The following is a 23,617-nucleotide window of genomic DNA, read 5'->3' as shown; positions in this document are numbered from 1 at the left end:
TTGATATTATTGACCATAACCTGCTGTTGAAAAAAACTTGTGCTATGGATTTTCAACCTCTAACATATTGTGGATTCAGAGCTATCTAATAGAACTCAAAGGGATTTCTTTAATGGAAGCTTCTCTAATGTCAAACATGTAAATGTGTGATGTAACGCAAGGCAGCTCTCTAGGCCCTCTACTCTTTTCTATTTTTACCAATGACCTGCCACTGGCATTAAACAAAGCATGTGTGTCCACGTATGCTGATGATTCAACCATATACACATCAGCAACCACAGCTAATGAAGTCACTGAAACCCTTAACAAAGAGTTGCAGTCTGTTTTGGAATGGGTGGCCAGTAATAAACTGGTCCTGAACATCTCTAAAACTAAGAGCATTGTATTTGGTWCAAATCATTCCTTAAGTGCTAGACCTCAGCTGAATCTGGTAATGAATGGTGTGGCTGTTGAACAAGTTGAGACTAAATTACTTGGTGTTACCTTCGATTGTAAACTGTCATGGTCAAAACATATAGATTCAGTGATTGCAAAGATGGGGAGAGGTCTGTCCGTAATAAAAGAGATGCTCTGCGTTTTTGACACCACACTCCAAAAAGCAAGTTSTGCAGGTTCTAGTTTTGTCTGATCTTGATTATTGTCCAGTTGTGTAGTCCAGTGCTGCAAGGAAAGACCAAGTTAAGCTGCAGCTGGTACCAGAACAAAGCGGTACGTTTTTCTCTTAATTGTAATCAGAGGGCTAATATTAATACTATGCATGCCAGTCTCTCTTGGCTAAGAGATGAGGAGAGACTGACTGCATCACTTCTTTTTATAAGAAACATTGTGTTGAAAATCCCCCATTGTTTGCATAGTCAACTTACACACAGCTCTGACACACAAACTTATCCCACCAGACATGCCAACAGGGGTGTTTTCATAGTCCCCAAATCCAGAACAAATTCAAGAAAACGTACAGTATTATATCGAGACCTTATCGCATGGAACTCTTCCATCTCATATTGCTCAAATAAACAGCGAACCTGGTTTAAAATAGATAATAGATAAAGCAACACCTCGCGGCACAAAGCCTCTCCCTTATTTGACCTAMATAGTTTGTGTGTATGAATTGATATGTAGGCTACGTGTGCCTTTTAAAAATGTACAGTGCCTTGCAAAAGTATTCACCCCACTTGGCATTTTTCCTATTTTGTTGCATTACAACCTGTAATTTAAATGGATTTTTATTTGGATTTCATGCAATGGACATACACAAAATAGGCCAAATTGGTGAAGTGAAAAAAATGACTTGTTTGATTGAAAAAAAATACAGAAAAGTTGTACATTCATATGTATTCACCCCCTTTGCTATGAAGCCCCCAAATAAGATCTGGTGCAACCAATTACCTTCGGAAGTCACATAATTAGTTAAATAAAGTCCACCTATGTGCAATCTAAGTGTCACGTGATCTCAGTATATATACARAKCTGTTCCGAATGGCCCCAGAGTCTGCAACACCACTAAGCAAGGGGCATCACCAAGCAAGCGGCACCATGAAGACCAAGGAGCTCTCCAAACAGGTCAGGGACAAAGTTGTGGAGAAGTACAGATGAGGGTTTGGTTATAAAAAAAATACCCCAAACTTTGAACATCCCACAGAGCACCATTAAATCCATTATTAAAAAAATMGAAAGAATATGGCACCACAACAAACCTGCCAAGAGAGGGCCACCCACCAAAACTCACGGACCAGGCAAGGAGGGCATTAATCAGAGAGGCAACAAAGAGACCAAAGATAACCCTGAAGGAGCTGCAAAGCTCCGCAGCAGAGACTGGAGTATCTGTCCATAGGACCACTTTAAGCCGTACACTCCACATGGCTGGGCTTTATGAAAGAGTGGCCAGAAAAAAGCCATTGCTTAAAGAAAACAATAATCGAACACATTTGCCAAAAGGCATCTGGGGGACTCCCCAAACATATGGAAGAAGGTACTCRGGTCAGATGAGACTAAAATTGAGTGTTTTGGACATCAAAGAAAACGCTATGTCTGGCGCAAATCCAACACCTCTCTTCACCCCGGGAACACCATCCCCACAGTGAAGCATGGTGGTGGCAGCATCATGCTGTGGGGATGTTTATCATCGGCAGGGACTGGGAAACTGGTCAGAATTGAAGGAATGATGGCCAGCGCTAAATACTACAAAATTCTTGAGGGAAACCTGTTTCACTCTTCCAGAGATTTGAGACTGCGATGGAGGTTCACCTTCCAGCAGGACAATGACCAGAAGCATACTGCTAAAGCAACACTCGAGTGGTTTAGGGGAAACATTTAAATGTCTTGGAATGGCCTAGTTAAAGCCGAGACCTCAATCCAATTGAGAATCTGTGGTATGACTTAGATTGCTGTACACCAGTGGAACCCATTCGACTCGAAGGAGCTGGAGCAGTTTTGCCTTGAAGAATGGGCAAAAATCCCAGTGTCTAGATGTGCCAAGCTTATAGAGACATACCCCAAGAGACTTGCAGCTGTAATTGCTGCAAAAGGTGGCTCTWCAAAGTATTGACTTTGGGGGGGAGAATAGTAATGCACGCTCAACTTTTCAGTTTGTTTGTCTTATTTCTTGTTTGTTTCACAAMAATATATATTTTTCATCTTCAAAGTGGTAGGCATGTTGTGTAAATCAAATGACACAAACCCCYAAAAATTCCAGGTTGTAAGGCAACAAAATAGGAATAATGCCAAGGGTGGTGAATACTTTTGRAAGGCACTGTAGTTCTGTCCTTGAGCTGTTCTTGTCTGATGTTCTGTATTATGTTTCATGTTTAGGAAGAGTAGCTGCTGCTTTTGCAACAGCTAATGGGGATCCTAATAAAATACCATCCTCCGACATGTAATGAACAATTCCTTCTGAAACGAACCTATTGAGTAGGTGTATAACTGATGTATTGGAAACCGCACACGGACACCGTGGTCCRATTTTATGTTATAAAGAGCTGCACATTTTGATGTGTCTTATTACATTGTATGTTTTCTGGTTAATGTATTTTTGAAATTGTACGTTAGGTTGTCTAGTTATAACATTCAGATGCAGTAGATGGTGTAGAATACAGTATATACATATGAGATGAGTAATGTAGGATATGTAAACATTAAAGTYMCGTTATTTAAAGAGACTTGTGATACCTTAAGTCTATTTAAGTGGCCAGAGATTTGAYTCTGTATGTTTGCAGCAGCGTCTCTATGTTAGTGATGGCTGTTTAACAGTCTGATGGCCTTGAGATAGAAGCTGTTTTTCAGTCTCTCGGTCCCAGCTTTGATGCAACTGTACTGACCTCGCCTTCTGGATGATAGCGGGGTGAACAGGCAGTGGCTCGGGTGGTTGTTGTCCTTGATGATCTTTTTTTCCTGTGACATCGGGTGCTGTAGGTGTCCTGGAGGGCAGGTAGTTTGCCCCCGGGGATGCGTTGTGCAGACCGCACTACCCTCTGGAGAGCCCTGCGGTTGTGGGCGRGGTAAGCAAATTGGAGTGGGTCTAGGGTATKAGGTACGGTGGAGGTGATATGATCCTTGACTAGTCTCTCAAAGCACTTCATGATGACAGAAGTGAGTGCTAAGGGGCAATAGTCATTTAGTTCAGTTACCTTAGCTTTCTTGGGAACAGGAACAATGGTGGCCATCTTGAAGAATGCGGGGACAACAGACTGGGATAGGGAGAGATTGAATATGCCCATAAACACACCAGCCAGCTGGTCTGCGAATGCTCTGAGGACGTGGCTAGGGATGCCGTCTGGGCKGGTAGCCTTGCGAGGGTTAACAAGTTTAAATGTTTTACTCACGTTGGCCATGGAGAAGGAGAGCCCACAGGCTTTGGTAGCGGGCCGTGTCAGTGGCACTGCATTGTCCTCAAAGCGCGCAAAGAAGTTGTTTAATTTGTCTGGAAGCAAGACAATGTCCACGACGGGGCTGGTATTCTTTATGTAATCTGTGATTGACTGTAGACCCTGTCACATATTTCTCGTGTTTGAGCTGTTGAATTGCGACTCTACTTTGTCTCTATACTGACGCTTTGCTTGTGTGATTGCCTTGCGGAGGGAATAGCTGCACTGTTTGTATTCGGTCATGTTTCCGGTCGCCTTGCCATGATTAAAAGCGGTGGTTTGCYCTTTCACTTTTGCGCGGATGTTGCCATCAATCCACGGTTTCTGGTTASGTAAGGTTTTAATAGCCTGCATTTGCCTCCTGCAGGGTGACGCAGCACGACACATCGYTCCAGAGCATCCCAAACATGCTCAATGTCTAGTGAGTATGCAGGCCATGGAAGAATTGGGACATTTTCAGCTTCCAAGAATTGTGTACAGATCCTTGCAACATGGGGCCGTGCACTATCATGCTGAAACACGAGGTGATGGCAGMGGATGAATGGCACGGATGAGTCACAGTATCTGTCCATTCAAATTGCCATTGATAAAATGCAATTGTGTTCGTTCTCCGTATCTTATGCCTGCCCATACCATAACCACACCATGGGGCACACTCTCCCACACAATGCTATACACGCTGTCTGCCATGTACAGTAGAAACCAGGATTCATCCGCGAAGAGCACACTTCTCTAGTGTGCCAGTGGCAATCAAAGGTGAGCATTTGCCCACTGAAGTTGGTAACGACGCCTAACTGCAGTCAGGTCAAGACCCAGTTGAAGACAACGAGCACACAGATGAGCATCCGGTTGGATGTACTGCCAMATTCTCAAAAATGACYTTGGAGGCGGCTTATGGTAGAGAAATTAACATTCAATTATCTGGCAACAGCTCTGGTGGACATACCTSCAGTCAGCATGCCAATTGTACGCTCCCRCAAAACTTGAGACATCTGTGTCATTGTGTTTTGACAAATCTGCGCCTTTTATTGTCCCCAGCACAAGGTGCACCTGTATAATTACCATGCTGTTTAATCAGCTTCTTGATATGCCACACCTGTCAGGTGGAAGGATTATCTTGGCAAGGAGAAATGCGCACTAACAGGGATGTACATTTCTGGGATCTTTTATTTCAGCTCATGAAACATGGGACCAACACTTTACATGTTGCGTTATATTTTGCTCAGTGCATAAGTCAGAAMTATGATGACGATATAAAGTGGGGACTTATTTTGTAGCCATGCATATCGTCACGCTCTCAAGGCAGCACCCTGAATACCATGTTGACGGAGGTATGCAGTCACGCTCTCGTCATGTTTTGCAGTAAGGTGTAGTTTTGCAGTTGGGTAGTGTTCCAAATGGCACCCTATTCCCTATATAGTACACTACTTTCGGCCCATGGGGCTCTGGTCAAAATTACTSCACCWTGTAGGTAGAAGGGTGCCATTTGGGKCACATTCTAAATCAAACTGTGTGAATCCAATCATGGACTTTGGTGTACTGCCCAGGCCAATAGCTAAAAGTAGAAGGCCTGGTTTGAATGCGTAAATGGTCTGCTACATCAACACACTGCAGGTTTTGAGCATAGTAGTAGTTTTGAGAAACGTTTGACTGCTTAAGTGGAAACTGAGCTCTGCCAGTGGAGAGTTGTCAGAATAGACTGTAGTGGAAACTACCACTCTAAATGACTATCCCAAACAGGCTGGACCAATGAGGGCTGTGGTGTGTGTGTGTGTGTGTGTGTGTGTGTGTGTGTGTGTGTGTGTGTGTGTATGAGTTCCAAAGAGGACTGCAAAGCCAAGTTGACAGGAAACCCACTAAATCAACTCAACCTCAAACTGTTGAGATTTTTTATACTGCATTTGGATATTTACTGTACATTATAGAGGTCTTGTTGTCACCTTTAGCTGACCAAAGAGCATAATGAATGTCATACATCATCAATTACAATACATATAATCACATTCAAATAAACTTTGAATCGTACTTAGACAGCTGTGTTTAGGTGCTTTGGACAAGGGTTCGGATGAGGTACTTTGGAGTTTTATTTGGAGAGTACCCTATCAAGACTGGAGATCTAAGCCTAGTCATTCTCTTACTTGCCTGCTCACCCTTCTACCCTGTCTCTATGATGGAGGAAGTCATCCACCCACCCTCCCTACCCCAATCAGCTCCTGGGGGACGTGTGTTTTGGCTGCGGCATGGACGATCAGTACACCCCTCCCCCACCATGGGATACACACACACACATTCCCCTTTCATACACAGTGAGATGAAATCCGGAACATGTGTTTGTGTCTGCACACAGTKGAGGCTTGCTGCACCAGGGGACCAGCAGACATCCTGAGTGCGATGAAGCCACGTGTGTGTGTGCGTGCTCCATGCATGCGTGTGAGTGAGTCATCCCAGGCCATTCCATGGTAAGCAGACAGGACACATGGGTGACAGACTGTCCGCAGCCGCCACGCCCCGCTATTCTTCACTTCCCTTGGCTCCACTTCACTTGTCCTCTCGGAACTTTACTCAGTCACCTGCTCTCTTTARCATCCCTCCCTTCRCTCCCCCTCCTTCATCCCTCTCCAAGGCTGRGTTCAAAATGGCACCATATTCCCTACATATTGCACTACTTTTGACTTGGCTRTGGCCAAAAGTAGTGCACTATWTAGGGAATAGGGTGCCATTTAGGGATCGAATGTTTAACTAACRCCTATTACYGGAGCACACTTCCTTAGCTGGCTCCAGTCAGTGGAACTTGGCCACTGTGATAGCAGACACACTGAACTTCACTTAGCTGCTACTACTATCCATTTGATCCACTTTCTCTTCGTGCACCACCCCAATTTGGTAAGCTCTCTAAATGTCAAGACGGCCCCCTCATGCAGTGCCAAAGGCAGAGAATTTGGTGTGAAGCAGTGTGCGTACGTGTGCCTGTTTGCCGATATGCCTACCTGAGTACTTAGTGTAGTGTGTGTGTACACGAGTGTTGGTAAGTTTATGTATGAGTATGAGTACGTGTATGTGATTTGCGTGCGTGCGCGCGTGTGTGTGTGTGTGGGGGATTAGCTACCTGCTGATGCTGCTCTTGCGGGACATTGTGTTGCTGGGGGAGGCAGGGGGCGTCTGGTAACTGTAGCTGTATTCGGATCCCTTTAGATCCAGGATCACCTGTTGAGTAGGGAGAAAAAAATTGTTTTAATGTGTGAGAATGAGTACATGGAACAGTGGGAATATCTAACACTGTGTGTGTGTGTGCGAGTATGTGGTTAAGTGTATTTGGGAAGGTATATTGATGTCTCTGTGTGTGTGTGGTGCGAACAAGTGTGTGTGTGTGTGTGTGTGTGTGTGTGTGTGTGTGTGTGTGTGTGTGTGTGTGTGTGTGTGTGTGTGTGTGAATCATCCAGCTTACCTGTTCGCTGGCGGGGGGCAGTTTGCTGGGCTCGGCCGTCAGGTTGCTCAGGTCTTCCAGGATGGTCTGCAGGTGGGTCACTTCTCCCAGCATGCTGATCTCATGATCCTGCACACACACAACCACAGATCAGACACACACAACCAATCACCAAAAACCACAGCGCTGCCCGTAACCACAGATCCCAGACACAACCATCAGTTACAAATAGCCCCTAGTAACAAGGCTTGGGCGGTATATCAGGGTAATTCGTTTTTCAATACCGTCAAAACTATTAATTTGAAGTTTTTCAAAACATGTGTATATTTGTAGCTATTTATTTAGTAAATACCAGCAGTCAACTTGTGCAATACGTTAGGAGATAAAGCAGATCGCATTATTTTACATTATGAAGCTTCCCATAGTTCCCCAGAACAGTTGAGCCAGTCACATGTTTGTAAATAAGACAACGAGACAAAGCGGGAGCAGGTGAGTCCAGCTGCGTATTTGACAAGGGTGACTTTTTATATTGAAAGTGAGTTTTTTTTTGCTTCAATAGAGCGATCAGGGAGGTGCAACTATAGRTTTCCTTCACAGAACGTACATTAGTGCAACACATTCAGCTGAAAATAGTTCATTTTGATCAGATGACAAAAGAAGAAGTGCAACCCTATTTGACTGGCAGCCACACAAGTAAATGAGCTTACAATGAAAAAGCAAGYTCTGCTTGACAAAAATGATGCATGGCCATCACATTTCTCCTCCCTCATCTTCATCTGCCCTAGTCCTTTCGGGAGACCAGCTAATCCGTTTACAAATTGTATCATTAGACGGTTCTACAGCTGGGTTTTCCATGGAACTCCATAGGCCAGCATAGGTGATCTAAGCCGAAGATGCGAAAAAAAAAAGGAAAAAAAAGAGTTTCCTGGTAATATAAATGCTTCTTTCAGTTCTTGGAATGTCCTTATACCATTACATCGCCACGGGCATGGATACCACATTGGGACCAGTGGGGCGATGTGAAAGGCAGTCCTCCAGATCGCAAGGCATTATTGTTAAATATTGGAGTCTGGGCGTGCGATTACGTTTCCTAGTTGCATAGTTTTTACATTTTATGCCAAACAGATATTGTGTGAGCAATAATAGGGCCAAAGCGTAGTTTACATTGAGATAGATCAATGAACATCACATCTTCCAGGGCAATGGGAGCCACCATATTTCTCGATTCTKAGCCAGGGAGCGGAAGAGTTATGTCTAAACCAATTTATACATTCGGGGAAATGCTAAAGCTTGGAAATAGAATTTAGAGTTTGGAACAGATAGCCCTCCAGCATCTTTCCCTCTCTGTAAATGTGTTAATTTAAATCTGGGATATCTTAACTTTCTATTACCATTCTGAAAATTCACTGTGGATTTTATCCCCATAGCCGGAAGGGGGAGACATAGGAAGCATTGAGCTCACAAAATTCAAACAGTGGCAATATATTAACTTTCGCAATAAACATTGTGCCGGGTGAGCGACTGGAATGTTAAGCCATCTACTGTGGTCTGATTGAATTTATTTGAGCGTTCTCTTTACGTTTTGGGCAATGTTTTAATCTAAAATAAATATATCGATTCCTACATTTTTAAAATGGGAAATGATTGGCATTCCATAAGAGATGGGGTCCTGTGCCGGGTTCTTAACGGGGAGTAGGTTAGATTTGGTGAGATTTATTTTAAAACGTGAAATGGAGCTGAATTTGTCTATAATCTTCAAAGCATTCGGGAGAGATTGAGATACATTGTCGAGGTAAAGTAAGATATCGTCGGCGTATAATGAGATGACGTGATCCATAGAATTTAGAGATATTGGTGTAATTTCTTTCAATTGTAGCACCCATTCTCCCTCAGGAAGTTGAAAGGATTTTGGCATGGCCCCTCAGACCTTTTACAGCTGCACCATCGAGAGCATCCTGACTGGTTGTATCACTGTCTGGCAACTACACTGCCCTCGACCGGAAGGCCCTACAGAGTGTGTCGCGGGAAGCCCAGCACATCACTGGGGGTAAGTTCCCAGGACGTACATGGCAGGRGGTGTCGGAGAAAGGCCACCAAAAATTGCCAGGCTCCATGCTCTCGTCCGGCAGGCGGTACCAGTGTATCAAGGCTCAGAACAACAGACTCCTAAACAGCTTCTATCCCCTGGCCATAAGACTGTTAAATGGCTAACAGCTACTGCTCTCCCACCGTCTATCCCCAGGTCTCTACCCACTAAGACAGCTTACACTCTTGTTTTTTTCCTGTTATTTTTCTATTTTGATATTGAATACTGCATTGTTGGGAAGGACTTGCAAGTTAAGCATTTCAATGTACGTGTGCATATGGCAAAACTGAAAATATTACTGTCTACGTCACAAATGGAACCCTATTCCCTACATAGGGCTCTCGTCAAAAGTAGTGCGCTATGTGGAACTGAGGCCTTGAGGCACTGACCGTCCAATCACCATCAAACATTGCCAGATTCACTCAATAGAGACTCTCTCTCATGTCAACAGTGTAAACAGCGTTGAACTTGCATGGCGTTACATCATGGGGTTCTGGGGCCTCCAACCTGTTCCAATCACTAAAACAGAAGCCAGAGACCTTTTATATGAAAATGGATCAACTTTAGCAGCTGAACATTCCAACTAGATCCTTGGGCCAGTCTAGGCCTAGGTAGTACTGACTGAGTCTGGGTCAGATGAGAGTATTAAGCCCTCACACATACAGTTTTGGCATGAATCATAAAGACTGATTTTGGATTATAATTATAACCACCCCAAAATCACATATTTGGCATGGATACTGATTCTAGATGAGAGGATAACCCCAGCACAGGTTTGACGTGAATACTGACTGAATCCGGATCAGATGAGACTAACTAACTCATGAACACATATTTGTCATGAACATAGACTGATTGTAGATCAGATGATAATAATAATAATAATATTATTATAACCTACTCACCAGCACAGGTTTGAGCATGCTGACAAAGGCGCAGTAACGGCCCCTCTCTTCGATGAGCGCCCGGCACACTGCCCTCTTCTCAGTCTCTTCCAGCACAGCATAGCGCACGTTCACCTCCTGCAGGGCGTTGTCCAGCTGCCCGCGCACCTCGTCCTTTCCTAGAGAAACACAGGGGGGAACCAAAGTTGACAGGCAGAGCAGACTGGCAAAATAACAGGCAAACAAAGCCAGCGGGCTGCTATAGCAAGTTAACAAAACTCAGGGTAGAAAACGATGCCCGAAACACGTTTGTTGAGGGGTGTGCATTTAAGTGATAATGCACGAGAAGACAGTGTTTGGAGTATATCTTGGCACGGGTGTTGCTAGGCCCGAAACTAAGTCGAGGGCAGGGAAACCGTGCCAATATATCCTCCAAACAACGGCYTCGAGGGCATTATCACTTTTATACAACCGGTTACCAATAGATTCAAATAATGATTGACATATTTGAATWAAAAATATTATTTTGATGAATTTATTCATACGATTTCATTCTTCCACGAGATATAGTCCCGACACAAATCTAGGGTTGCTACCCAAGCCGGCTGGTCGTTCGTTCAATTGGGTCTGTTTCCAGAGACGCGACCCAGTATTTCAGTCTTTTTGTTCTGTATCTATGAATGCAACCCAGTCGTTTGTTCTAAATGTTCTATTGCCATACTTGGCCACGTTCTCATGCTTGCTAGCTAGTCAACTACGGCTAACTTACTGTCACGTCAAACAGTGCAGCCAGAAAAACAACAAAGTAGCTGCTTTTGCATTTGTTTAAACTGTTTTCTAGTGACATTTAACAATGAGCTAATGATGCGCGATTTCACAAGGCATAGAAAATGTGCTCTCTCGTCAGGACACTGTTGTTCAGAGGAGCTAGCCAACAACAGTTAYCACAATCACTCCAAACTAGCTGCATTTTGTTTGACATGAAAGGCTGGAATGCGGTTTTAACCAATCAGCATCCAGGATTAGGCCCACCCATTGTATAATCTATCAATTTAATGAATAATATAGAAATATTTTGAGATCAACTTTCCTCTTAGTATCCCATTCTAATTGCTGGTCAGAGGTGTCTGTTATTTATCCCAAAACCTTTGAAGAGAAATTRAGACCGTGATTGAGAAACTAAAAACACACAGCTTTATATAGCCAAAGCATAGTACCTGCTATTGCATACTTTTGCCACAASAAAGCAGTATAACCTTGAAAATCTCTTTGTTTTGAATATCCTGTGTTTTCTATACACTGAGCATACAAACCATTGAGAACACCTGCTCTTTCCATGACAGACCTACCAAGTGAAAGCAATGATCCCTTTATTGATGTCACTTGTTAAATCCACTTCAAATCAGTGTAGATGAAGGGGAGGAGACKGGTTAAATAAGGATTTTTAAGCCTGGAGACAATTGAGACATGGATTGTGCATGTGGGCCATTCAGAGGGTGAATGGGCTGGACAAAATATTTAAGTGCCATTTGAATGGAGTATGGTAGTAGTTGCCAGGTGCACCGGTTCTAGTTAAACTGCAACGCTGCAGGGTTTTTCACACACGAGAGTTTACAGTGTGATTCAAGACTGGTCCACCACCCAAAGGACATCCAGTCAACTTGACAACTGTGGGAAGCATTGGAGTTAACATGGTCCACGATCCCTGTGGAACACTTTCAACACCTTGTAGAGTCCATGCTCCAACCCCAGCACCTACGTAAGAGGATACTACATAAGATACCACTCCTCTTCAACTGTTGTGTCAGTGTGCTCTCTGGGAAGATGCATGCTGCAGGCATGTCGAGAGCACGAGATGAACCGGAGTGAAGGCCAATGGCGAGCAGCAAAACGGATGTGTGTGTTGACAAACGCTGTGTGGTATGCAGGGGTCTATAAAGAGACTAGAGAGGGTGTGTYACTGCCTACTCATTTGTGTCCAGCTGCTACGACAACAGATTCCACATACAATTGGCTGTCAGGAAGAAAGGGAAGGGGGCTCTCGCTCTCTGACACATGCACCTCAATACTTCAAACACACCTTCCATATGCATGCATGCATGCACTTACCAATTACATAACACACACACACAGTAGGATAACTATACACACTCACACACAATAGGCTAACTGAATTCATTATCACATGTTCTAACTGGGCTCAGAAAGGAATACAAAAGCTGTTGGAAAGAGGGATCCAACAGGACCCTGAATAAAAGCCTTATGATAGAGATGAGTCCCTGGAGTAGGATTCAGGGTAGCAGGCCTGCCTCCATTAATAGACCTGAGTGTTTGCGTACCAAATTGCACCCWAAGTCCCTATATAGTGCACAACTTTGACCACTATCATGATCCCTGATTTCCTATTATGTGCTATGGTACCCAAAGCAGACAGCTCACAAGCGGCAAGCCCTACACCCTCCAATAATCCTCTCAAAAGACCAAGAAAATGGGTTCCAAATATAAAAACGCAAAGGCGCTGGATCTAACGTTTCCAAAATACACACTTCTTTCTAAATCTTGGTTGTAGTCACTGATATTTTCACGGTTAGACTGGTAAAATAGGCAAGGGTGAAGGTGCYATCTTGTCAGATCCGGTATGTTTTTGAGAGTTAACGGAATAAAAGACGCCTCCATTTTACATTTGCCATTTTGCAGATGCTCTTATTCAGAACAAATTACAGTTCGTGCTGTAACGATTTGGGTGTAGCTGGAGCAGAGGACAGCAGAGATGAGTAATAAAAGTAACTTTACTCAATAATATACATTCCATGAAGTAAATACCAAGCCCACACGAAAAGGACCGAWATACATAAAACAAACACYKASAAAAAAAACTGAGGGAAATCAGAGGGTTAAATAATGAAGATGTAATTGGGGAATTGGGGGGGGGGGGGGGGCTCCTGAGTGGCGCAGCGGTCTAGAGGTGTCACAGCAGTCCCTGGTTCAAATCCAGGCTGCATCACATCCGACCGTGATTGGGAGTTCCGTAGGGCGGCGCACAATTGGCCCAGCGCCATCCGGGTTTGGCCGGGGTAGCCCGCCATTGCGAATAAGAATTTGTTCTTAACTGACTTGCCTAGTTAAATAAAAAGAGAGCTGGCCAAAAGCAAGCACAGGTTACACCTGAAGCATGAGGACTTGCAGCTAGTTGTGAACTTCAACAACTACGCAGAGGAAAATGCAGTAGTATTACCAGGACGCCAACCAGGACACAAACACTGGTGGAAAGCTGCTGCCATCCCATGTGACAAAAGCAGTAGCAGTGTGGTGTTTCTACAAGGAATCGATGACAACACATGGTAAGTAAAGCAAAACAACACGTTTTGATTATTTAATTGGCCTCCAACATGATTGGCACTTTGCGATTGCTTGTGGAGGATGGTARGGTGCTGGTGGAAAGCTATGGCTGGCAACAACACCTGTCTCTGTACTTCAGGCCGCTGCCACAGTTCAAGCAGTACCAGCACTTCAGCTGAATATCATTTTCATTGCATGAGGTTATTATTCTTATCTAAACTTGGGCGGTGAATTGATGTTGTGCAAGGTTGTAATGTCTTCATTTTTTTTTGTTATTTCCTGTTTAACAACTGATGCTCTGGAGCTGTTGTCGCCAAGGAGCGTTCAAACMCAGTCGGGACCAGGTTTCAGCTGCTGCACAACGCTGACATCCTTCCTCCKATAGATGGTCTGCCTGTACATGCACCACCTGGAATGGACACAGCTAGAKAAACGCAATCTTCTTGAGATCATKWGGGAGTTTTGCGAAAAAGAGGCTATGGACATCACATGCRCTGCACCAAAGTCAAGGGCAGGACAGAAACAGGCTCTCCGAATATAGATACACAAGATTTGTATTATATATGGCAACAAATTCAACAGTAACATCACCTTTCCAAAATCGGATTCAGTATCGGCAGCCATATTGGATAATGTGAAAAGCAAAATGAGTGTGCCATTTTTGGGCACCTCTTCTAATATCAATTAATARATTACAAAGAGAAGCACTACAAAATGTGCCGCTTTAATATGCTACGTAACGGTTTCATCACTTTTTTGACACTAAGGCCCCAGAATACAGTTTGACCAAATCATGGTTTTAGTAGCCAAAAATATTTTGACGTTTGGAGTGAGATGAGCTTGTAGAATGTGCAGCTCGTAACTATGCAACCAATACAAATTTTACTCGCACAGCCAAGTCACAAGGTTAATCAAATGTGACTAAATGGTCGCAGTCTGGAGCCCTGGGTATCCAAATATTCATATGCTAGTTCTGCTTTGCGACACCAATAACTTTCTCAGTCGTCATGGTGTGGTCTACAAAGACTTCAATTCTCAAAGACGACAGAAGCTCAATTCATAGTTCAGAGCTGCAGATCTGCGATAGTCARGACATCATTACTGGCCATGCATTTAAAAGTCAGAATGGGGAGGTGGATTATCACGTTTAAGCTTTTTGCTAACTAACAAGGTAAGATTGTCGTTATTGTCATCGAATTTTACATCTGGGGGAAAATGTATTTATCTTTACAGCCTCTCACTACGGAGACCAAGAAAAAAGTCCTCAGCTAGAGCTACACAACCACAACCTGGCTGAAACGATACCGTCTACGGGAGAGGAACATTGAAGGTGTGGTGTGATGGATTGGCGAAGAGGGGCACCGTAACAGCTGCGGGTGTGGACAAACCACATTGTCTCCTTTCACAAAGCCAGCTGTGTTAAGGTAACCTGAACCTCGGTAATGACTGTTCCGCTGCTCGCTGCTTTGAATCACACTTTCTATTTAGGTGTAGTCCAATCCCCCCCCCTCCCTCCCTCAAAATGCTTAGGCCACATTGCTACGGGTGTTTCCCTCTTATCTGGGCCAGAGAGTGTCACATCACACAGTACTTAAGAGAGTTTGAAACAGACACCCGTACCTTTCTTAACCTTCTTCTGCAGCTTGATTGTATCTGAGGATTTCTTCTTTATGTCTGCTCTGGCCTTCTTGTATTCTGCATTGGGAAGACATGAGGGGATAAAGTCTCAGTGAAATGAGTCGGATAACTCAGACGTTTCATAATTGTATGCATGTACGCCTATTTGRGTATGTACGSTCTCCTACCTTTGGCATGGTCCTTGTCCAACTGACTGGCCACCTTCTTCCACTCCTCAATCTTCAGCTCCAGGGGGCTGATCAGGGTATCTGTTAGTGCCCTACAGTGAAACCCAATAGACCAGCCGTTACATTACAGTGAAAAATACAGTGGTTCACCTGGAATCTTCTCCAGACTAGTTGATACGATTCAACTTCATCAAATTCTGAATTATCAATGGAAACAAAGCGGGGCTTTTTTTCAGGTCGATGACTGATCCATCTAAGTAATTGTTATTGATAGGCGGGTGGTCATAAACTAGATTAACCAGGTAATCAAAACACCATAGCTTGTGAAGAAAAGCAATTAGACTGAYCATTGTCTCAGGTAGGCTGTGAACTCCTATCTTCACATACCCGACATAGCTCCATGTCATGAAGCCTGAGCTGATCAGCCATGACAGGTTAGCACACAATATGTGTTTAAACTTGTGAGATAGCACTGTTAACACTTTCACATCACTGCGCCCAACACACAGGGTGACTGGGGAAAACTAGGCCAAGCTGATGATGAAAGAAATCTTAGTAATACATCTTATAGGTTAAATCAGAAGTCTGTTAGTTTCCCTTCCCTCTACTGTCTAACGGCCTATTCAGAGCTGAGCCCATATCTGGGTTGGGCCTATGTACAGTAAGGTCAATGGGATCATTGGGATTTTGGTGTCAGTCCTTGTTAATTTCAACTGAGGCTGGGCGGTCAATGAGTTGACATTGCGTAATCCATTSAAATAAAGACAATGAAGCATGTCAGAAGGAGACTGATGGAAATTATAGAGGGAGAAATAAGAAAATATGGAACGAGACACTGCCAGGACTTACACCAAATCCTAAAACTGCAACAGTGTTCAAAACTTTCACGTCAGGTGTAGCGAGCCTCGTTAAATAAAAAATWAAATGAAGACTGAAAAAGAAAAGCGAGTAAATTATCCTAAAGTAGCAGCTCAGAAGAGGGGGAAAGTAGGCTGCAGCCTGGGCTAGCGTATAGGCACACCCTTTTCACAGTACCATCTTGACCCAAACCATACTCTGCTGGCTCTGATATTTTATTTTCACATTGTCAATTCCGGGCATGGTTCCAGCAACTATGGTTAATGTGTAACCAGGCCAGCTCAGTAGAGCTCGGCCCGGCTTAGTACCGTGCAAATGGTACCAGAGCAACAATCCAATCTCTCATCCACCCACAGCCGAAGTCCCATTATAACCATGTGTCAGGCTTCGAGAGAGCACTGGCTGTAAGTACAATCAATTCTCAGGGTGATTTTACATTACAAAATGTTKATTTGTCTGTCTCATCGGTGCACTGAGAGCAACAGAAAGGACCCTAAGCAGAGCCTGGATGGATTTACTGGGGCTGAAGTAGGCAGGGGAAATTGGGTTCAGGATAGTAGCGTGAGGCGAGCCTGCTGTTATCCACTTGGGCTTTAATTGCAGAGTTAGCCAGGGTCATAATCCTAGAAAAGGGACAGCGCTCTGTGGTTTCTGGAGGAATGCCCGATATAGTGCCTTCAGAAAGTATTCACACTCCCTGATTTTTTTCAATTTAATGTGTTACAGCCAGAGCTTAAAATTGATTAAAAATGAGATGTCTTCACTGGCCCACACACACACTACCCCATATGTTCAAAGTGGAATTGTCAACACTGCAGGAGTTGTTTATTTTGCTTTATTCCGGGACAATGTGGAAAGTCTGAACTTTCAATGTAGCAACTGTTTGCTTTCAGAGGACTATGGAAGGCGAAGTGGCTACTCTTAGCAAACAAGTAACGAACTTACACAAGCTACTGMGGAATCCACGCCCGCCCACTTGTTCCTTTCTCTTCTACCCCAGTAGCCGGACGCCGCTCTGGCCTGATGGAAGTGTCGCCACCATGTCTCTGCYGGGATCCCTCCCTGAAGGGGTCGCCCGCTTCCTTGAAGAATGGAGTTAGTAMGATGCTCCTGTCCTGGAGGACTTGGTCGAAGTTCCTGTTCTCGATCCTACCAACTAGCCATAGAGATATGTCACTCGCCGTGGAAGTCGAACACAGCRGGGGCCTCCTCGGCGAAGGTAAGCCCGGACACAGACGAGAAACAGCTTCACCGCACTTGATCCAGAGGATCCGGATCCTTCCCTGGGGGCTTTCGAGATTGGATCCGGAAGTACCTGCGCCTTTGTCCTCTATTCTGTCTCCATCTCTGGTGGCTTCTACCTCGGGTTCAGATCTTCAGAGCTCACCCCCTCATTATGACAGTGAGGCTATCTTAAGACTCCGGCACATTCCTCATCCACAATGGATACTAGAGCTGTCTCGGGTCCATTGGGCCCCACAGTCATCTAGGGGTTTGCGAAACCTCGAGGCGAAAGAACGGCCGGACCTCCTCAGCAATTGCACAAACTGTCGTCATCAGCAGCTCTAGGGTAAGAAAAATCTTGATTCCCGGTGCAAAAACCCTGTGCTATCCTGGAGCACGACTACAAGACATTACAAGGATGCTTCCGACTGTTCTATGACAGCTGCCAGGAGCTGACGCTGTCSTAGTCCACGTGGGGTCAAACAACATTAAGAGGGCTAGCTCGGAACAGCTGAAAATGAATTTTAAAAAGGACTGATTCTAGCTCTGAAAGATTCCAGAAAGTGGCCAATTATTTCAGGTCCGGTACCATCGTTGGGCCGCAGGTGTGAAAGATTCAGCAGGCTACTGGCATTTTACACCTGACTAAAATATTACTGTAGCTCTTTTTGAATAACTTCTATGGGAAACTTTGACACCTTCTGGAAACAGAAGATGCTCTACAGGAATGACGGAGTCTATCCAAATAATCTTGGCTCCTGGATTAGATAATCCAGTTTAGATCATCCCTACCATTGTGTCGCTGCGTTGTCATACTGCTGTAGCAAATGTATATTATCCCATGTGCGTTGGCAGTCACAATGTAACTAACCTAATTTTATGTRCCTCTAACTCCCCTGAATGCCTTTGTCATTCCTACAGCTAACGTATACAGCAATCATGTGCCTATGAACCAGATMTATACTGTTAGCACTGAGGTGGTGTGCCCTAGTAGAAATTCCACTGTGTGCAGCTAACACGGCACTATCAGCTCAAACATAAATAAATAACAAATATATAAACATAACATTGTCATGTCTACTTCTGATAAGCTTCCCAGTAAAGCAATAAAAACAATCAAGCATTGCAGAAAAGTGCAAAAATAGCCCACAAGGTGCATGAAATCAATAACTTGCTAGTAACAGATGACATTCATATTCTGGCTCTCTCCGAAACGCACTTAGATAATACCTTTGATGATACAGTGGTAGCAATACGTGGTTATAACATCTACCGAAAGCGGTGTTGCGATCTATATTCAGAGCCACATTCCTGTTAAGCTTAGAGAGGATATGTTAAATACTGATGAAGTAACATGGCTACAGGTMCAACAGCCTCACCTAAAGCCCATTCTGTCTGGGAAGCTGCTACAGACCACCAGGTGCTAACAGACAGAATATGGATAATGTGTGAGAAATGCATAATAAATGTATGCGATATCAACAGAGAGGAATATTTTCTGGGTGACCTTAATATTGACTGGCTTTCATCAAGCTGCCCACTCAAGAAAAAGCTTCAAAATGTAACCGGTGCCTGCAACCTGGTTCAGGTTATCAGTCAACCTACCAGGGTATTTACAAACAGCACATGAATGAAATGTATTGATCACATCTTTACTAATGCTGCAGAAATCAGCTGTAAAGCAGTATCCAAATCCATAGGATGTAGTGATCACAATATCATAGCCATATCTAGGAAAACCAAAGTTCCAAAGGACGGGGCCTAATATAACGTATAAGAGGTCATGCAAAAAGTTTTGTAGTGATTCTTTGTTGATGATGTAAATAATATTTGCTGGTCAGTTGTGTGTAATGAGGAGCAACCAGACACTGCACATGACATTTATGAAATTGCTTATTTCCATGGATTGATGAGGAATTTAAAAAATGGTATGGTTGCGAGGAACGGCAAATAAGTCTGGCTACACAAACGTACTTAAAATTGAGAAATCCTGTGACTAAACTGAATAGAAACAAGAAGAAACCAAACTATTAAACAATGATAAATGACAAAGACTGATAGTAAAAAGCATTAAGAGCACCTTAAATGAAATTTTGGGYAAAAAGGCAAACTCGACTCCATCCAATGAATCATTGCATTCATCATAAAACCCACAGATTATTATTATTTTTTTAATTGGCAAGATCAGCAAACTTAGGCATGACATGCTAGCAACAAACGCTGACACTACACATCCAAGTACAACTGACCAAATTATGAAAGACAAGTATTGTAATTTTGAATTCTGAAAAGTGAGTATGAAAGAGGTGAAACAATTGACACTCACCACCTGGATTTGGTCTTATGTAGCAAAATGTGAAATGTTTTTTTTATTTTATACATTGGATAAAAGTAGAGACTCAGAGCTATAAAATGGTATATCAGAAACTGCATTTGAGGAACAATCGGAAAGTAATTCTGCTTTGAAAGTTGATCAACTTGTAACCTCACTTTTGAGAAACTGGCCTTTTAATGTTTTGGTARCTAGTGAAGAMCTCTTCTTTGTCTACACCCATTCAACAGCGTTCACACCCTCTTGAYCTTTAGACCCACCCATCTCGTTTCGCTCTCGGAGKGTTCAGATCGCACACTTGACGCTCTGGCCGATGATTTGTTTACCTCTGGATAACATGAAACAGCCTAACCAGCTGTGTTGGCAACAATTTCATMACYCTTTTTTTTGTAGACTTTTACTGACACCGGCCATATTCAACAGGTATTGTACACACGTCACAATGTTAGCTAGTTAAACAACAATGAACAGAGCCAACAATGCCAGTGCTGGGAGCTAACCAACCAGGTTGAATGTTAGCTAGCTAACATTAGGCTCTACCTAGAAAAGCAAATGGCTCTGGGATACAAATAATAACGTCAGCTAGGGAGCCAGCCAGCTAACGTTAGCTAGCTAACAGTACACGTCAGCTTAAGGCATATAGCTTGCTAGCTAGGTAAACAACGTTTAAGATCACAGACGTCYCGTAACGTTAMCTAATGAATGGCTCTGGGAAAAGAATAACATCAGCTAGCTAGCTAACAGTACACTTTAGCTTGAAATGAAACCACTTTGTCAAAATAGAAATGTGTAAAATCTAAAAATGTAGCTAGCTAATGCTGGACTATCATCATCAGTGGATTTAGAGTATGATAGCTAAAGAGATGGAGAAAACACCTGTCTCCGGATTACATCTTCAAACTAAGGGCAACCGTGGTATGGCATTCCTGATAGGGAGACGTGTCCATCAAAAAGATGTAATCCGGAGACATGTGTTTTCTCCATCTCTTTAACTATCATACTCTAAATCCACGGATTTCAAAACTTGATCCTCCAGAAAGTGGTGAGCCACACTTACGCAGCTCCACTACACAATGCATAAAAAAAAGCTGTGTTCGACAGGATTACCAACACAGACTGACCTGGCAAATAGACAGAAGCCTTCTACATGGCAGACCAATCCGAACTCCTCTCTTGGCATGCCCAAACCACTCATTATCTCAGCCAATCATGGCTATAGGGAAGGTTGCTCWCTTTTTCTGTGGCTTAACTTCTTATGGCTGCAGGGGCAGTATTGAGTAGCTTGGATGAAAGGTGCACAGAGGTGCCCATAGTAAACTGCCTGCTCCGCAGTCCCAGTTGCTAATATATGCATATTATTATTCGTATTGGATAGAAAACACTCTGAAGTTTCTAAAACTGTTTGAATTATGTATGTGAGTATAACAGCACTCATATGGCAGGCAAAAACCTGAGAAGTTCCACTTCCTGTTTGAATTTTTTCTGAGGTGCCAGATTTTCAACCAAGCTCTCATTGAAATTACAGTGAGATATTGATTTGAGTTTTTTCACTTCCCTACTGCTTCGCTAGATGTCAACAGTCAATAGAACTTTGTCTGATGACTAATGTGAGGGGGGCCGAAGGAGACAGGAATTAGTCAGGTCTGCCACGAGCTGACATGCTTTCACATGCGCGTTCACATGAGGACCTCCGTTCCACCGCTCTTCTGAAGTCAATCTAATTCTCCGGCTTGTGAACGTTATTCAAGATGTATGTTAACAACTTCTAAAGATTGATTCAGTACATTGTTTGACTGTTTTCTATTGACTGTTACGGAACTTTTGGACATTTCGTCACGTTATAGTGGACGCGCTTTGTGACTTTGGAATTGTTTACCAAACGCGCTAACTAAAGTAGCTAGGGACATAAATAGCTTCACAAATACAATGCTGATTCTATGCATTTGGATTCGGATGTAAGTATTTTTGTGAATGAATCATCAGTATAGATTATTGATGATTTGCTTTTCTGTGAAGTTATTTTGAAATCTGACACAGCGGTTGCATTAAGGAGAGGTATATCTATAATTCCATGTGTATAACTTGTATTATCATCTACATTTATGATGAGTATTTTCTGTTGAAACGATGTGGCTATTGCAAAATCACTTGATGTTTTTGGAACGTAGTGAATGTAACGCGCCAATGTAAACTCAGATTTTTTGTTATAAATATTTAACTATCAAACAAAACATGCATGTATTTGTGTAACATGAAGTCCTATGAGTGTCATCTGATGAAGATAATCAAGGTAGTGATTATTTTTTTCTATTTCTGCTTTTTCTGACTGCTATCTTTCGCTGGAAAAATGGCTGTGCTTATTGTGGTTTTGTGGTGACCTAACAATCGTTTGTGGTGCTTTCGCTGAAAAGCCTATTTGAAATCGGACACTTTGGTGGGATTAACAACAAGATGACCTTTAAAATGATATAAAACACATGTATGTTTGAGGAATTTTAATTATGAGATTACTGTTGTTTGAATTTGGCGCCCTGCACTTTCACTGGCTGTTGTCATATCGATCCCGGTAGCGGGATGCAGCGAAATGTAACAATTTTATTCGTATTTAAGTTTGTTATTAAGGCACATGAAAGTTCACATGGTCGAGAAGGCATTTATGCCACAAAAAAAGCATTTTGATAAAAAAAAATGTTTGCTTCTCCTGTGAAGTTGTGACTTGCGACATAAGCCTAGTTTCCTAAATTGGGTCACAATTATTGTTGTATATCAACAARGACAAGTCACCAGGGTCTGACAACTTGGATGTTAAATTACTGAGGATAACAGCAGACGATACTGCCACTCCTATTTGCCATATCTTCAATCTAAGCCTACAAGAAAGTGGGTGCCCTCAGGCCTGGAGGAAGCAAAAGTCATTCCGCTACCCAATAATAGTAAAGCCCCCTTTACTGGCATAAATATCCYACCAATGTATCTTACCAACCCTTAGTAAAATTTTTGGGGAAATGGTGTTTGACCAGATACAATGCTATTTTAAAGTAAACAAACTGACAGACTTTCGGCACGCTTATAGGGAAGGACAATCAACATGCACGGCCCTTACAGAAATGATTGGCTGAGATAAATTGATGATAAAAAGATTGTGGGATCTGTTTTGTTAAACTTCAGTGCGGCTTTTGACATTATCGACCATAGTCTGCTCCTGGAAAAACACGCGTTATGGCTTTACACCCCCTGCTATATTGAGGATWAAGAGTTGCCGGTCTAACAGAACACAAAGGGGGTTCTTTAATGGAAGCCTCTCAAACATAATCCAGGTAAAAACAGGAATTCCCCAGAGCAGCTTTCTAGGCCCCTTACTTTTTTCAATCTTTACTAACGACATGCCACTGGCTTTGAATAAAAGGCATGCGGATGACCCAACACTTTACAAGTCCGCTACTACAGCGAGTGAAATTACCACAACACTTAAAGAACTGCAGTCAGTTTCAGAATGGAAGGCAAGAAATTAGTTAGTCCTAAATATTTCAAAAACTAAAAGCATCGTATTTGGGACAAATCATTCACTAAACCCTAAAACWCAACTAACTCTAAGATAGGAAGAAGTCTGTCCATAATAAAGCGCAGCTCTGCTTTTTTAACAACACTATCAACACGGCAGGTCCTAGAGGCGCTAATTTTGTCGCACCTGGACTTCTGTCCAGTCGTGTGATCATGTGCCACAAAGAGGGACTTAGGTCAGGGCAGCACAGCTGGCCCTTAAATGTACACAGAGAGCTAACAATGATATGCATGTTAATCTCTC

At 43.1% G+C, this 23,617-nt stretch overlaps 1 protein-coding gene across 3 annotated transcripts in view; it reads right to left on the bottom strand.

Moving 5' to 3' along the window:
* Window positions 1–23,617, bottom strand: part of LOC111969667 (protein MTSS 2) — a 110,734-nt gene that overhangs the window by 24,143 nt on the left and 62,974 nt on the right. For all 3 annotated transcript variants that reach the window (XM_023995828.3, XM_023995829.3, XM_023995830.2), the window contains exons 5-9: window positions 15,399–15,490; window positions 15,214–15,288; window positions 10,276–10,433; window positions 7,306–7,413; window positions 6,967–7,064 (exon numbers count right to left, since the gene is read on the bottom strand). In XM_023995828.3, coding sequence (XP_023851596.1) covers window positions 6,967–7,064; window positions 7,306–7,413; window positions 10,276–10,433; window positions 15,214–15,288; window positions 15,399–15,490 — 531 coding nt within the window. The remainder of the gene's footprint in view (window positions 1–6,966; window positions 7,065–7,305; window positions 7,414–10,275; window positions 10,434–15,213; window positions 15,289–15,398; window positions 15,491–23,617) is intronic.

Source organism: Salvelinus sp. IW2-2015, linkage group LG11 (genome assembly GCF_002910315.2).
Source record: "Salvelinus sp. IW2-2015 linkage group LG11, ASM291031v2, whole genome shotgun sequence".
NCBI lineage: Eukaryota > Metazoa > Chordata > Actinopteri > Salmoniformes > Salmonidae > Salvelinus > Salvelinus sp. IW2-2015.
This window is presented reverse-complemented; position numbering and strand designations above follow the sequence as displayed.